Raw genomic sequence first — 16,152 nt, 5'->3', positions numbered from 1 at the left:
GCAGGCTGCGAGCGGCGGGGGCGGACCGGCCGCCGCCATGGGCCCGGCGGGGGCGGGCGGGCGCTGAGGGGGGCGCGGCGGGGGCTCCATCCTTCCTTCCCTGCCTCCTTCCCTCCCTCCCTCCCTCCCTCCCTCTGCCGTCCGTCTGTCCGTCCGTCCCTCCTGCCGCCCGCCCGCCCCGGGGCGCAGGGCGGGAGGCGGGAGCGGCCCCCCGCGCTCCGCACACGCGCACCGGGAGCCGCTCGGCCGTACCGGCGGAGCCGCCGCCGCCGCCCGCCGCCAACCCCCGCCCCGGGGGCGGCTGCCCCGGCGGAGCCTCCATCTGCAGCCCGGCGGCGGAGCGGGAACATGGCGGACCTGGAGGCGGTGCTGGCCGATGTCAGCTACCTGATGGCGATGGAGAAGAGCAAGAGCACCCCGGCGGCCAGGGCCAGCAAGAAGATCACCCTGCCCGAGCCCAGGTACCGCCCGCCCCGCCGCGGCCCCGGCCCGGCCCCCGCCGCCCTCCCCGCGCCGGACATAACGGTCCGGCCGTGCCCCCGCGGCCTCCGCCGGCACCGGGGCCGGCCTTGGCGAGCGCGGGGCCGGGCTGGCTGTGCTGGATGTGCTGCATGCGTGTGTTTATTTGCCACAACTTGTGCGGGGTGCCTCGGCGGGTGAACGGGGAACGCCGGTCCCTGCAGGGACGAAGCCCCGCAGCTCGGGGGTTTATGGCTCCTCAGCCCGGCGGGTGAGGAATTCCCGTCCAAAGCAGTCGGTGGCACCGAGCGGAGCCGCTGTGGCCGTGCCGCTCTGCAGAGCGGTTTTTTGGTGATGCTTCATGGGGTTTGACAGGGGATGCGGGAGAAGGACGGGGCCGGAGCTCGCCCTTAGCAGGCGGCTCACGGAGCCGAGGTGCCGGTGCCGGTCTGGGCTCCTCGCCCCGACCTTCCCCGGTCCCACCGCAGGAGCAGCCGGGTGCCCTGGCACAGCCGAGGTTGTTTGCTTGGGGCTTGGTGCTAAAAGCAGCTTTTCTTCTGCAAAACCAGCTTTTTTTTCCCCGTGGTTATGTGTTTGTTATAAAATCACCTGAGCATCGCTTATTTATTGGTGAAATTAAAACGGAGCTTTTCCCTTTTTTTCATGGCTCTGTGTGTGTGTGTATCCATATACATATGTAAAATGAAGATTCAGCCAGCAAACAAAATACTGCAACAGGAAAAATCTAAACCAAATTTTACTGCAGAATGTGTAGGCAGTTTGGAAGCCTGCTGGTGGCCTAGCCTAGCTGTCTGCTGTGAGCCAGGGATCGCTGGAGCCCTCTTCCCACTTCTCCACTCGTTTTCCTGCCTTGCTGCTGGAATGCTGGGAGGCTGCAGAGCAGGGGAAGGTGAAGGATGCCCAGCCTATGTTTATCCCCCTTGCAGGGGCAATGAGAGCTGAGGTGATGAAGTTTGGCTGTTGTGTTTAAGGTCTGGTTGAGGATGGTGTTGCTGGACGGTGCTTGCTTTTCTCCTGGTATGTGTTTACACTTTAAAAGCCATACAATATCCATGGCATTTCATCTGCCCTGTTAGCCCGAGGTGCAGCTTTGCTGGTGGCTTCATGTGCCTCAGTGCTCTGGTGATGTTGGTGCTGTCCTGGGTGATGTCCTGCTCCGTATTCCCAGCAGGGACATGACCCTGTGGGCAGGTGAAAGGTGTGATGTGAAGAATTGCAGGGCAGGAGGAATCCTCCCAATGCCGTGGGGAACATCAGCAGGGTTGGTGCTTGTGGAGGGGCTGGAAGCTGCTGCCTGCTCCGACATCCCTCATGCCCAGCACGGCGGAAGCCTCGTAGCGAGCACAGCACGAGGCCTGAGGAGCCTGCTGTGCTTTGCTCTCCTGCTCCAGCATTTACGTGTTTGGTGGTTTCCCTGAGCTGGGAGAGATGGTTCACCCGGGTCTGGAAAGGCAGCCAGGTGCCAGAGGAAGTTTTGCAGGGAAGGCGAAAGGATCGCTGGCCAAAGTGCCTCGCTCCTTGGGCTGCCTGTGGAAGCACCTGTTGGAGGTCATGGCTTGCCACCCTCCCTGGTGTGAGATGCCCTGCAGGAGGTGAGAATCCTTCAGTGAGGAGAGGTTTGGGGCTGTATGTGGTGCTGTGGGATGGGGACACGCCAGGCCCTCAGCGCAGGAGCGGAAGGAAGCACGGACATAACCGAGAACAGGGACTTACCTCAGCCCGGGACCACAAACGGCTCTGGGGTGCCCAAAATGACTGAACCTGTCAGCTTCTAACTGAAACCAGGGGTTTCCTCATGCAGTAGGAAATTGTGACCGTTATTCTGGTGTCAGATATCTTTGTGCTGGCTTCTGGCTGTTTTTTTTTTTTTGATGCCTCTCATTAGAGCAGACATGGTGTGCTGGGTATACTGAAATATTCTGTATCGCTGGCAAAGTGATTCATTTAAAATGACATAAATCGGCTGGTTAAAGGCAGGTTGATATAGTAACAGGAAAAAAAAATACAACACACAGAGTCCTCTCTTGTTTGAAATCAAACAATTTTTCCAGATATTCATTATTTCTGTGTGTGTGTGAGCAGCTCCTTGGAGGAGCCTGGCTCTGTAACATTGGGTGTGCAGCCATCCCTGCCATCAGGCCTGGCTGTCACTGGTACAGAGAGCAGGAAGGTCACTGGAATATTACATCCATGCTTGAGAATAAATGTCCCTGCATTATTGCAGTGCTCTGCTCACAGAAAGGTGTTGGTTTATCTCTGGTGGGCAACCACAGCCCAGGGACAGGTCCAGTGCCCTGGTGTTATCTCCTATTGAAATATTAGAAATGTTTTACCCCTTGTCTCCTTGCTGGAGCCCTGTACACCTGTCGGCACCCTTTTATCTTTCCCAGATAAGGCTGAGGTTAAATGAAGCAAATGAGTTTACTGTAATGCAAATTTGAGGGGGCTTCCTGTTTACAAGGAAATAGCTGTAGTGCCGGCAGAATGAATTCCAAGGCTGCAGGCCAAGGCTTAGCAGCAAATAAACTATGAGGGTGAAGAGTTTATTGGCCGTAGGGCTGATTATTGCTGAGTTTTCCTGAATTATCCTCAGACTGGTTTTGTCCTGAAATCGTTAAATATCACGGTTTGGGGAGGAAGCACAGAAAACACTAATGAGCCGGGGAGTGCCTAAGGAAGAGGATTAGTGTGTTTTTGTTTTTTTTTTTTTTTTTTTTTTTAAGCACCAAAACAAAACAACCCTTCTTCCATCCTCTGTCATCTGCTTTTCCTTCCCTTCTGCATTTCCTCCTTTCGTTCCTAAGAGCCTTTGCCAAGAGCTGTGAGAGCTGTGGTATCTTTGTGTTGTGCATTGTTTCCTAAAAGCCTGTTTTTCAGGGAGATTCGCATGGGTGGGCAGAAAAGCTGTCAGAGGCAGAATATCCTGCTGAAATCAGGCCTGGAATGGGAAGGAAGTCAGCCCTGTGGAAATATGAGCAAATATGAAACCTAAATGCTATCCTGCAGCATTGCTCTCAAATACCTTGAGTTTTGGTGGGAAAGGAGTAAATTAACTGCACTCTGAATTTTTTTGGCTATTCAGCAGGCTGCTGAGGGTTTTTACTTTTCCATGTCGATTTTACATTTCCCTTATTTTGGTCAGAGGGAGTGCAAGAGCACTTACAGAACAGCTGTTTTTATTTGCCAGCAGCTTGTTCTGGTTTGAGTAAAGGATTTGCGTAATGTGAAGCTGAGAAAAATGGTCCAAGAAATCAGGTAACAAATGGGAGAGGGTTCAGGGCTTGCAGAAGCCTCTTGTGTGCGCCTCTGGAAAGTTGACATTAAACCTTTCTTGCTATAAACATCACGTAAGCTTTGGGTGCTTTTGGTATACAAATACCACGGGCATGGTAACAAAACACAGCATCCATCTGTCCAGGCTTCTCTCCCTCAGGCTGTAGATATTTCTCATCCCATCTCTCCTTTTCTAACCTGCTTTCACTAATTACCTCTATTTCAAGTTAATTCTGATTTTTCTCCCACTCTTTTTCTTTGGTCTACTCTGAATCTTGTTCTGCTGGGGGAAAAGGGAAAAGCGTTGCAGACACTTTTTTTTTCTTAAAAATAATGCTTTTAACATGACATTTTTCCTCAGTTATCTTCCTATCTTCACTTCATTTGTAGGGGTGAATTCTGGCCCCCGGTACCCAGCTGCTTCTCATATGGTGATGTGCCCTTTGATTTCTCACCCAGTATTCAAACTGGCTTGTTAAAATTCTCATTAAAGGTTATTGAAAATACAGAGGTTAATTTGCCTTCCCAATTCTATCCTGAGCTATTTGTAATTTGTGCAAATATTGTTGAAATCCAAGCGACACCTCCCGCTCAGGGTTAAGCATCCTTGCTCTGTTCTCTCTTGCTTCTGATTTTGTAGTTCTGTCCTCTTGGCCTTACTTTGCTCTTTCTGTGGATTTCACTTCATTCCTTGAGGTGGCCTTCAGGGAGTTCTTGCACCTTGTGAAACTTGTGTAAATCTCCGAGTTGCAGGCTCACATTGCCCTGTCTGTGCTGTCAGTCTGGGTGATTTTGGTGGTGTTTTCTCTGGCATTGTTTAACGCCTCCGTGTTGTGTTTATTCATTTACCCCGCCGTCTCTGGGAACGTTTTCCTGACAATTGCTTGTGTAATTTTCATTTTTGTTGCTGTTCCGCCCGTGTCAGCCCTCTGTGTCTCTCTAGGTGCTTCTGTGTTGCTGTAAGAAAAGTGTTCAGTTTTGGGTAGCTCCTTCCAATCAATGCCTGAGAACCCTTTCCATGAAGAAATTCTTCCTGTTATCCAAAATCTGAAGCTTAAATGAGTAAACTGAAGATAGTGTGGAAAGACCCACGTGAGGGTTCATTGGGAGCCGCTTGAGGAAGGGGAAGAATTTGCTTTTTTCCAAACTAACAGTACAAGAAAGGCTGAACACTTGTGATTTTTGGTGGATTAGCTCAGGGTGAGACAGAGTAGTGAAATTTTGATTGGAAATTCAGCCTCCCTTGCTTTGCCATCAGCAGAAGTGTGTGGTTGTGAAGGCAATAAGAAATGGCTCTCTCCAAATAATTGGGTGTGCACACAGAATGCTGGGGCTGCTGACAATGTGTACTTGCTTTTTATCTCAAGTCAGCTTTGTGCTCCAGCACTTTCTTGGGAAGAATTCATGCCTGGGGATGGATTATGGCCTGTCAGTGTAGGAGGATGTATGGGAGGACTCCTGCTTGCTGTGGGTGCTGCTCTTGGCTCTGTTTGGGTGCTCTCTCTCTCTATTGGGAATTCACATTTTACTGTACCTGCAGTATCCCATAACAGACAGGCTTCTACAGCAGAGCACAGGAGGATGAAAGCCCTTTTTAGAGCTTTAAGAGACAAGGAATGAGAGTCTGGATGAAGGACAGCTTGTTATTTATTATCTGCATTGCACAGATCAGGAGCCAGTTAGGAAATACCCGATGTGCCTTTGTTCACCTTGGGCAGGTGCAGGAGTTGAAGCTGAATTTTCTGAGCCTCAGTGGAGACCCTCAGCTGTCTCAGCTGCTGAGCATCCATTGCTTGGAGCATCTCTGGGCACAGGAAGGAGAGATGTGGCCTTCAGAGAGATGTGGCCTTCAGAGAGATGCTCCAATTACTTCTCCCTGGGGATGCTGCAGGATTGCAGCGTATGTTTTGCAGCACAGACCTTCCCTCGGGTGTCGTTACCTTAAGTAAGGAAAAAAAAAAAGGGTAAATCAACGGTGATCTGGAGGGAGATCAGTGTGCAGCCTTCTGTTCCTGTGCTAAAAACAGAGGGATGATTCTAGATGTGTTTTTTTTGGGGAAAGCTTCCAAAATGTGATGTTGTGTTACAGGTGTACTCATTTGATCTGGTGCAGGTGAGCTGCAGGGACCTGCCAGATGTTTTTTTTTTTTTTCAGTAAAATTAATGAACTTTATAGCTCTTAATCCTTTTATAGCTGATGGCTTTTCAGTGCCCAGACCTTCCTGTGTGAAATGGTTTCAGCCAACACTGGAACTATAACATCAGGACACGAGCGTGTGCAGCCCTTGGTTTCTGTTCTGGTGAAATCATGTGGAATGGCCTGGTTTAATCTTCTTATCAATAATAGCTTGGTTTTGTTGGTAATTAATAAAATTAGTAGAAAGCCTATCAGGAGCCGTCAGGTCCAGGTGCACAAACCAAACAACAGAATTTAATTGAACTAAATTGGTGCAAAAAGCAGCAGTTTCTAGCTTAGAAAATACAGCTGTTTTCCACAGGAGCTTCACTCCAAAAAATCATTCCAACACTGACTAAGAATATATATAAATATTCAGAAATAAATAACAATTTTTGAAAGCATTTGAAGGATCATAGAGCCCCTCAGTCCCCTTCCAGCATGCCAGGAATTTGTCCTGTCAGCATGTGTCACCTCCTATTGAGGAGAGAGCCAAGGAAAAGGGAGGATTTCTCAGGATCTGGTGGAGCTGTGCAGCTCAAAGCCATCATTAGGGATGGAGTTTGGGATGTGTGGCAGCAGAACAGGGCACCAGCTGCACCAGGAGCTGGGAATTGCTGGGTGCTCGAGGGAGTTCTACTTCTGCTCAAGGTGAACACGAGCAAAGAGCTCCTGCATCCTCCTGGGAAATTAAAAAGCTCCAGGGAAGCCAATGAAACACTCGGTGCTTCAGAGCTTGGAAAAGACACCCCTGTCCCCAAGGGGATCCTCTGGGATGTGCCTTGGCTGCTGCTGTTTGTGATTCTCCCTCAATTTCAGCAGGGAAATGAGCTCTGGGGCTGAGCTTTAGGTGTGCTGGTGAATGGAGTTGGATCCAGTTGGCGCCCAGAGGAAATGGCTTCAAGTTGCATCAGGGGAGGTTTAGGTGGATTTTGGGGCCTGAAAATGGTGAAATTTGGAGGGGAAAAGACCCAAAATCCACCCAGAAATCTACCTTGGGATCATGAAATTTGGGAAAATGGACCCAAAAATCCTGGACTTTCAGGATCCCAAAAATTCCCCCCAAAAAAATTCTGGGGGAAAAGTGGAAAAACGACAAAAATCGGAGGAAAAATGGTGAAAGTTAAATGGAAAAAATCCCCAAAATTCGCCAAAAAATCCACACTGGGACCACGAAATTTGGGAATAGGGAACAAAATTCCTGGCATTTCAGGATCCCAAAAATTGGTGGGAGTCTCCATCCCTGCAGGGATTTAAAGCCTTGTGGATGTGGCACTTGGGGATGTGGGTCAGTGGTGGCTTTGGCATTGCTGTAGGAACAGTTGGTCCTGATGGTCTCTGAGGGCTTTTCCAACCTAAAAAATCTCATAACTCAGTTAAAGAAAGCCAAATAGTGTGTGGATGTTTTATTCCTGATGTCCTGAGTAGGGATGGGAATGGGACACAGCTTTGAGACTGACATTGCTTTTTGAGCCTTCTCATCATTTTCTGTTGTTTTCCAGTCTGGCTTCTCCATTTCTTCTCTATCCTCCTCTGTTAATTTTCATGTTTGAAGCAATTCTGTGTTGTGCATCAGTCCTCTGTTTTTTTAATAATTTTTTTTATTATTATTTTATTATTATTATTTGATGTTTGGGGTTTTTTTTACCCGAGATTTTCCCTAATTGTATAAAAATACAAGAACATCCCTGTAGTTTTAACTTGTTGTTTAAAAGAGCTTTGAAAGCTCTGATTCTTAGGCCAAACATTTCATCCCGGTTTTCACTTTTGATCAATCTTGCATTGTTAAACCTTTTAAATGCACTTGTACAAAGAGGAAAAAAAACAACCCACTTTAGGCTGTGGTGGCTCTGGGCCATTCTGCCAATGCTTTGAATTGCACTTGTTGACCCTGTCATGCTTTCAGTTCAGAGGCCTTTGGGGCAGGATCTTTGGTCCAATTTTAGCAACTTTATGATGGATTTGGATAGTGGAAGTAAACATTTAAAACCTCTGTAAAATTGTATCCTGAGCCTATAAATGAATAAATAAATCAGAGGCGTCTGTCAGTGTTGGCCGTAGTTCTTGGTCTCTCAGTCAAGGTTTATACTTGCTACTTGCAAAGAAAGTTCTAAACATTTGAGATTGAGAAAGATTAGAAAAAATTGGCACGTCTTCAGTAATTTTGTGTTTGTTTAAAAAAAAAAGAGTAATTTACGATTGGCGAATGCCTTAATTGCAGCCAGAGCGAGGAGATGTGATTTTGCTCTGATTTCCCTTTCTTGTAATTTCTCAGCAGCAGCAGTCTGGTGGAAGGGCAAGTCCTTGACACTGCAATTTGGTGTAATTATTCCTGCAGAATTCGTGTACTTTTAGAAGCTTTTATATTAGTTTCAGATTTCAGCGCTGATAACGCCTCAAGGATCTTGGGGCTGGTGTTTTGTGGAGTTGGAGCTCCAGAGCTCCTGCTTCTGGCTCCCTCCTCGTAAACTTTCTTCATTAAAACCATTTGCATAAGTGAAGCTGCTGATGCAGGGAGGGGAGGGCATGTGGGCAGGTGTTGCTGAGCTCTAATCCCTTCCATCCCACAGGGCTCTGGGGTGAAATATGTTGCTAATCACCCACGACAGCTCTAAGAGCATTAGTTTGCTGCAGTGAAATGGTGTGAGGGCACAAAATGGGGCAGAAATGGGTGAAGTTGGGCCAGAAAATGACAGAAGTCCCGTGGAGGTGGCGGGGTGTGATGTGTTTATGGAGAAAAATCAAAGTTTGGGGTCACTCATTGCTTTGTGATGAGGCTGAGCGTGTGCATTAATTAATAACTGACTCACAGGAGGATTTGCATTGAGAAAGATCTTCAACATTGAGTATGCTTCTATGAGTTTACAAGTAATACATAAATATATCAGTTTAGATGGTGTTATGATCTTTTGTGTCTTTCTGTGCTGGGAATTTGCCCCGTGAACTGCTGGAACCACAGTGACCACGTGTGTGGCAGCTTTTACAGCGCTGAGAGCCCAGTCATTTGGAGAAGTATTGACTTCTGCTGAACTTTGAGCTGAGTGCAGTCTGAGAGGAAGCAGAATGAAATGGGTTCGGCGGTTTGTGAGTGTTCAGTGTTCATACCCCTGACACGGGAATAAATGAAGGTGGCTGTGATGTGGAGATGGGATGCTGGGAGTACAGAGCACTGCCAAACCTTGGCAGTCAAAGCACTGGCCGTGGAGTTGATGAATATCTGGCATTTTCTTGAAATAATTATTAATTTGGATGTGCCAGCAGCCATCAGTGTGCTGTTGGATACAGGAGCCACATGTGGCAGAGGGATGGTACCTGTTCTAATGACAAAGAGGAGGGAAAAAATAAATCCAGATTTATTTTACAGACTGGAGATCTGAGCTGATAAAGTTTATGACCTGCTTTTCACAGTACAGGAAATGTTGGTAAAGTTAAATCCTGAACTAAGCTCTTACTCTATGTGAAGCTGCTGTTTCATTCTTTTTTTGTTTTTCTATTCTCCTGTTTCAGCCTATTGGAGAATATATTAATGACTGGAACTGCTCATTTTTAATGCAGATGTGGTTCTTCAGTGCTGGCCATTGTTTTTCCAAGCTGTGGTGTGCATGTATGCACCTTTACACCAAATAACATCCCACAAATCTGGACTCTTATTGATTTACAAGAAAAAATCATCTGCTCTGATGATAAATAATTCAAAGCTCCTTTAAGATCCAGCAGTAGGAAGGGCAATAGTAAGGAGAGTCTTGACCTAGTTCCAGTGGTAGGAGTATTGTACATATGGATACACCCATTGCCTCATTCTGTGCCCTTTCCTTTCCTGAGGTGTGAGTTACTTTCAGAAGAACTTCAGGGACAAAGTCTGTGTGAAATGAATAGCAGGACTTTTATAGAATTGTGGAATAGTTTGGATGGAAATGGCCTTAAAGCCCAACCAGTTCTACCCCTTGCCATGGGCAGGGACACCTTTCACTATCCCAGCTTGTTCCAAACTCTGTCCAACCTTGCCTTCTTCCAGGGATGGAGCAGCCCCAGCTTCTCTGGACAACCTGTGCTAGGGCCTCCCCACTCTCACAGAGAAGAAATATTTCCTAATATCTAATTTAAACCTCCTCTTTGCCAGTTTGAAATCATTCCCCCTTGTCCTGTTGCTACATGCTCTTGGAAAAAGTCCCTCTCCATCTTTGTCAGAAGCTTCAGAGCGAGTGCTGATTGTTTTCCTCTCCTCTGTAAATCCTGCTTTGGGCACGTTCCCACGTGCACTGGGGTTGTGGCAATGGTCAGTTCCTCTGGCCAGTTCCTCAGCTCCAGTGGCCATCCTTGGGCACACACACACACACTCAGACACCCAGCAGAAGTTTGGTTTCTCCTGCTTGGCGTGCTTCTCCTTGGAGTCCCAGGCTGGCACTGCAGTGTTCCTGGGAGCAGCAGGAGTGGCTGTTGTTGTCCAGTGCTGCAGCCAAGGACAAGTCCTGCCTTTGGCTCAGCTCCTCTCCAAGGCTCCTTCTGCCTTGCAGCTCCTGCTGGAACTCATCTGAGAGGGAGGATCAGACATGCTCTTGCCTCACATGGCCTTTTCTGTGTTAGAAAGGACATAATGTGTTTTCTCCTGAGCTTTTCAGACGTGTTTTCATGTAGAGATTTTCCTCCTGTGCCGACCTTGGCACTGCGGCTGCTGCTTGTGCCCTGCCAGGCTGCTCACAAACACTGAGAGCTGTTCCATTCCAGAATGGAGCTTAACCTTGAGGGCTGCTTTTCAGCAGGTTTCTTTGATCAAGGATGGAGTAACTAGAGCTCCAAGATGCAGCTTGAAGCTCCTTTCAACTGGCTGTTCAGCTCGTGCTTGAAATAAATCCCTTTGCTGGGCAGGTGGAGGAGCTAACCAGGTTAGAGCGACCTGTTTATGGTTTGATGAGGGTGCAGATAAATCATCTTTTGCCTGCTTGGGGCTGGCAGTGTGCTCTGCAGGCCTGGGATGTTTGTTCAGCCTCTTCTTTGGGGGCAGCTTCACCCAGGGCTCTCAGAAGTACAAGAGCACCCAGCTGTTTGTGCCCAGGCACTGCTGGGCATCTCCCTGGGCCAGTGGCAAAAGGCTTCCCTGTGCTCCCAGTTAAACCAGCAATTACAGAATCCCACCATCACTGAGGTTGGAAAAGCCCTCCAGGAGCATGGAGTCCAACCTGTGCCTGGTCCCCACCTTGTCACCCAGCCCAGAGCACTGAGTGCCACATCCAGATGTTCCTTGGATGTTGTAACACCACACTTGGACACTTACAGGGATGCAGACTCCACCTGGGCAGTCCCTTCCAATGCTTGACCAGCCTTTCACTGAAGATAAAGATGCCCAGAAAGAGGTGCCCAGGGTCCAAGCTGCATTTCTCACCGAATTTTAGGCCTGACTTTGACTTCCCCTAAACATCCTTCAGTTGACTTGTGGTATGTGGATAGTAAATGGAGTGTTCCTGAATTTTTTGTTGCTTGCGGTTTTCTTCCTCTTTGAAATGAAAAGAATACACGAACAAAAGGTTTTGCTGCAGTCCACTTGGATGTGCTTTTGTTTCTGGAGTCTCCTTGGATTTTGTTTTCAGCCAAGTTTTGTTTCTGCTCCTTGTGAGTGCTGCTATTAAGGTGGCTCATGCTGTGAACTGAGATGAACTCGTGCAGACACGGCCACTTCTTGCATTAGTGCGTGGTTTGTGCTGATGGCATCTCTGGCCAGGGAAAGCTTTTCAGAAATGGCTGCATTTCTGTGAAATGCAGCTTTTAATCCCAGATTATTTACGTGTAGGGCAACTAATGAGTCAACAGACTAAAGCAGAGAGGGAACCTTTTTTCCTGTTTGTGGAATGTGCTAAGCTCCATTTAAAAATTTTCCATCCTTCTGAAAGATACATGGACTCTGCTGCAATTCTTTGAACTCCAGAGGATTTCTACCTGGAACTTCCATGTGAGAATTAGCAGGTGATTATTCTGGATAGTCATAATCCACTCCATGTCCTTTATTCCTGTTTATCCATATGGATAAGCAGCAATGATTTTAAAGCAGTGTGAGTGTTGAGGAGCTGGAACGTAGCACAGACTCCTGTAGCCTGTGATCATTTTACAGATTTGTTCAGTTTCTGTGGCTGCAAAAGACATTTTGTTCCTTTGACGTTATCCATCAGACCAGAAGTATGGGATGTCAGCAGAGTAGGAGGAGGTGCTGGAGAGGGTTTGCTCCTTACACAATCACTGTTTTCCTGGGCGCCTCAGTCACACGTTAAATTTTCATTATCTTCTCCCATTGTCTAGACTGAAGATCTGTTGATGTAATTTCTTGCAGCGCACTCGTTGGAGCAGAGCAAAGCTTCCTTGGTGTCATGATTATGAAAAAGGCTTATTCTGTTACTGCTGGTCTGGTGGTCAGTGGGAACAGGGACAGTGCCTGGGGGCGATGGCAGCGCTGAGGGGCTCGGGGAGAAGGGGGAGCCGTGGGCTCTGGGAGCTCCTGCCAGGCTGGTTCATCTCCAGTGGCTCCTCTGTGAGCTCAGAGGGATGAGGGGAAGGTCTGGTTGGCAAAAGATTTGGGTTGGAATTTTAGGAAGGAGTCGTTCCCTGTGAGGGTGGTGAGGCACTGGTACAGAGAAGGTCTGGCTGTCCCATCACTGGAAGTGTCCAAGGCAAAACATTTGGGTTGGATTTTTGGAGGAAGTTGTTCCCTGTGAGGGTGATGAGGCCCTGGCACAGAGAAGCTGTGGCTGTCCCATCCCTGGAAGTCTCCAAAGTCAAATTGGATGAGGCTTGGAGCAACCTGGGATAGTGGAAGGTGTCCCAGCCCATGGCAGGGGGTGAAACAAGATATTCTTTAAGATCCCTTCCAATCCAAACCATTCAGTGATTCCACAATCTCTTATTTACTGCTCCCTCTTCATTTAAAATCAGTATTTTGTTTAGATTGTTAAAATACACAGAGGGCAGACCCAGTTCTTAATGAACAAATAAACAGCAAGTTCGTCACTGAATAATTTATCATCTCAAACCTGATTAACAGTGTTCAGCCCTCCCAGTTCTTGTCTGACTTGATGTGGTGGTTGGCCTCCAGAGCTCTCGCTTTGGATCACACTGTTCAGAGATCCGTGTTCCACGTGGGACTTGGAGATACACAGAGAACTATTAATAGGAATTTTTCCTACATGGGAGTTTAGGGCCTTCCAGCAAAGTCCTTGGCTTCATTATAGACTTTTTTTCTGGTCAAGTCATTCAGACTTCGTGCCTCAGCTCCTCTGAGGAGGAGTGTGGATGCTTTCCTCCCTCCATGGGGGAGATGTGTGTCAGTATTTGGGAGGTTTCTCAGAATTTTAATGCTGAGCACACGAGAGGGGATGTCCCTGAGGTCAGCAGGGCTTAGCTGCTCAGTCTTGCTGCTGCAGAAATATCACTGATATTTAATGGCCCTGTTTAGAGCATGAGTACTTTGTTCAAGGTTATTTTTGTAATAATAAATAGTATAATTATCATAATAAGTAGTGTAATTATAGTAATAAATAGCATGTATGGAAATTATTGATTTTAAAATTGGAAACAGAGAAAGTCTGGTGGAATTTTGGCTTGGTGCTGTGACAATAGAGTTGCTTTGGCCTGCATTGATTTTAAGATTTATGTTCTTGTATTGTTGCCCATATGAAATTTTTATGGGCATTATATTACAATGAATATTGAAGTTACTTGACAAATAAAGGAAATCTTTGTTAATGTGGTTGAAGTGAGTGATTGTGACATTATAAATTAGGCAGAGTAGATGTTAAGTGCACTGCAGCCAAGCAAGGCCTAATGGAGCTGCTCTTGGCTCCTTGTGTGGCTTGGGGTGACTTGTGCAGTTATTTTACTGTGCAAGCTAAACCTGAGACAGGAATAAAGTGGTGACCAGGACGTTCCCAGGGATCAAAAAGCAATTTCAAGTAACCCCTCTTTTTTTTTTCCCTTTTTTTTCTTTCAGTATCCGCAGTGTTATGCAGAAATACCTCGAGGAAAGGGGTGAATTAACCTTTGACAAGATCTTTCATCAGAAAATTGGTAAGTCGTGTCTCAATAAAATGTTATTTGTGTAGATATTTTCAAGATCTCTTTGGTTTTTACATTTTTTCTGTGGTGCCTGCTGAGGAGCCAGGGCTGTAGATTGAGGAACGCTGGAGGATGGACAGGACTTAGTGAAACAAAGGTCTTCCAAAAGATGGAATGTTGTGAAAGGGAAGAAGACAGAGCAAGGCCATCTGTCAACTTCAGGTTCTGGAAAACTACAGGGAAAATAATTAAATTATTTGGAAACATCGAGGAGAAAATGATATTACTTGGTATGGGCTTGTCAACAATGTAATGTGTCACATCAGTTAAATTTTGTTTTTTCTTTGCAGAGGTAATGAGCCTGTTGATAAGGGAGCAGGAGAAAAGATCCCAGATGTGTTGTCTTGACCCTCTGCCATGGTGTTCTTGCTCCCAGCATGGGGGGGGTGAAAATTGTGTGTGCAGGGGGTGAAACTGCTGGGAAATGGGCTGGTGGAGCAGTTAGTCATGGAAATGTGGATGCAGGGAATGGGAGCATCAGAGATGAGTGTTGATGCTGCAGTGAGGAGCCTCTGTGATTGCTGTGACACACCAAGGACAAAAACTCCACAAACCAGGGGAGGGAGAAGATGCAGTGCTCCCAGGGAAATCCAGCAGTGTCCTTCCTCTCCACCTGTGCCACAGCAATGACAAGGCACAGCCTGGGGACCCTCAGGGCAGGGACTTGGCTGTGACAGCCAGCCCCGAGCTGTGTTGGCTCAGCTGGATCACACACGACTAAATATAAAATCCGTGTTGTAGCCAGCGAGGCATGTGAAATAATCCTCTTCTGGCAGAATGTTGTGTCCATCCTGGCAGTGGATTAAAAAAAAATATATACATGGACCTGCTGGGAAAAGTCCAGGAAAGAGCAGTGGGAATGAGCAGTCTGTTAAATCTGACCTACAGGGAAGTATTGAAATAGGGTGTGATGTGGGCAGTGGAAGGGAGAAGTGAGGTTGAACATGATTCAAAACCAGAAAAGCTGTTGCAGAAATGATAAGGTTTGTCAATTTTCTAGAGCTTTAATTTCAATGAAAAAAAAAAAAAGATTTTAGTGGTAGTGTGGATAATAAAGCAGGGAGGGTTTCATGAGGGGCTTTTGGGATTTTTGTGTGGCAGATTTGAGGAGTGAGTTGGCTGGCAAGTCTTGAGGAGGTCAGTGGTTTTATTCCTGTCTGAAATGAGGCTGTAGTGAGCAAAGTACCTGATTTCCCAGGAAAATTGGTGCAATGGGGGCATCTTTGGGCTGGCTGAATTTTCACTGGTCTGCCTTCTGGCCAGAGCAGAAATACCAAAAACCTTCCTGCTTGCCTGGCAGTGTGCAGCTCGCTGGAGTGGGAGTTTTAGGTATTGCCAGATTAAAACAATCGATTTTCCTGTGTCTCAGAGCGTCATTAATGAGTCTCAGAGCCATTGGAAGTCTTGGGGAACTTTTCACTGTGTTTCATCAACTCTGTACTTGTACTTAAAACTATGACTTTTTATTGTGCCCAAAACTTTTTTGCCATGCAAATGCAGATACCTTGTTTGCTTGTACTGACACCTCAGTGTGTGCTTCAGCTCCAGTGCCTATGCTGAATCATTAATATTTTGCTGTAGCCTGACAGTTGCAAAATAAGCAGAATTTTAAGCAACCAAACACAGCCTGCCTTCAACTGAGTCTCTTTGGGGGCAGTGAAATGAAGAAGTCCATTTTAAATTTTTTTTCTCTATAAAAAGAGAAGTCAAGCAGACCATCTTCTATGTAATGGATATTTCTATTTGTGTAATTGAATACTTTTCATTACCTGTTACAGCGAGGACTGTTGCAGTTATTTTGATTAGTTACAGCAATTACAGTTAGGTAACTGGAACATTGGAAGGATTAGATCTTTCTCTTTTTTTTTCCCCATGTTGGTAGTAGCCATTAAAGCTGGAATTTTAGAGCCCAGTTTCATTAACATTTTCGTTTCTGTGCACAGAGGAGAGGTTTCCTCCTCCTCCTCTCCCCGGGTACAGTCAGAGCAGGACTTGCCCTGGATTACCTGGAAATGAGGAGCAGTTCTGTGAACGCTGTGCAGGAGTTTCAGTTCATTCTGAAGCTAAAATAGGATTTAAAATGGGATTTTAAAAAAAGATTAAAGCTAAACACGACTGTTTTTAAC

The 16,152-nt window shown here is 46.7% G+C and overlaps 1 protein-coding gene across 1 annotated transcript in view; it reads left to right on the top strand.

The window, feature by feature from the left end:
- The first annotated feature begins 280 nt into the window (after positions 1-280).
- GRK3 (G protein-coupled receptor kinase 3) overlaps positions 281-16,152 on the top strand; it is a 61,376-nt gene continuing 45,504 nt past the window's right edge. The window contains exons 1-2 of the mRNA XM_063172819.1: positions 281-461; positions 13,902-13,978. Coding sequence (XP_063028889.1) covers positions 349-461; positions 13,902-13,978 — 190 coding nt within the window. The 5' untranslated portion in view covers positions 281-348. The remainder of the gene's footprint in view (positions 462-13,901; positions 13,979-16,152) is intronic.

This window comes from Melospiza melodia, chromosome 20 (genome assembly GCF_035770615.1).
Source record: "Melospiza melodia melodia isolate bMelMel2 chromosome 20, bMelMel2.pri, whole genome shotgun sequence".
Lineage (NCBI taxonomy): Eukaryota > Metazoa > Chordata > Aves > Passeriformes > Passerellidae > Melospiza > Melospiza melodia.
Note: the sequence above shows the minus strand (reverse complement) of the source record. Positions and strands in the feature narration are given on the sequence as shown.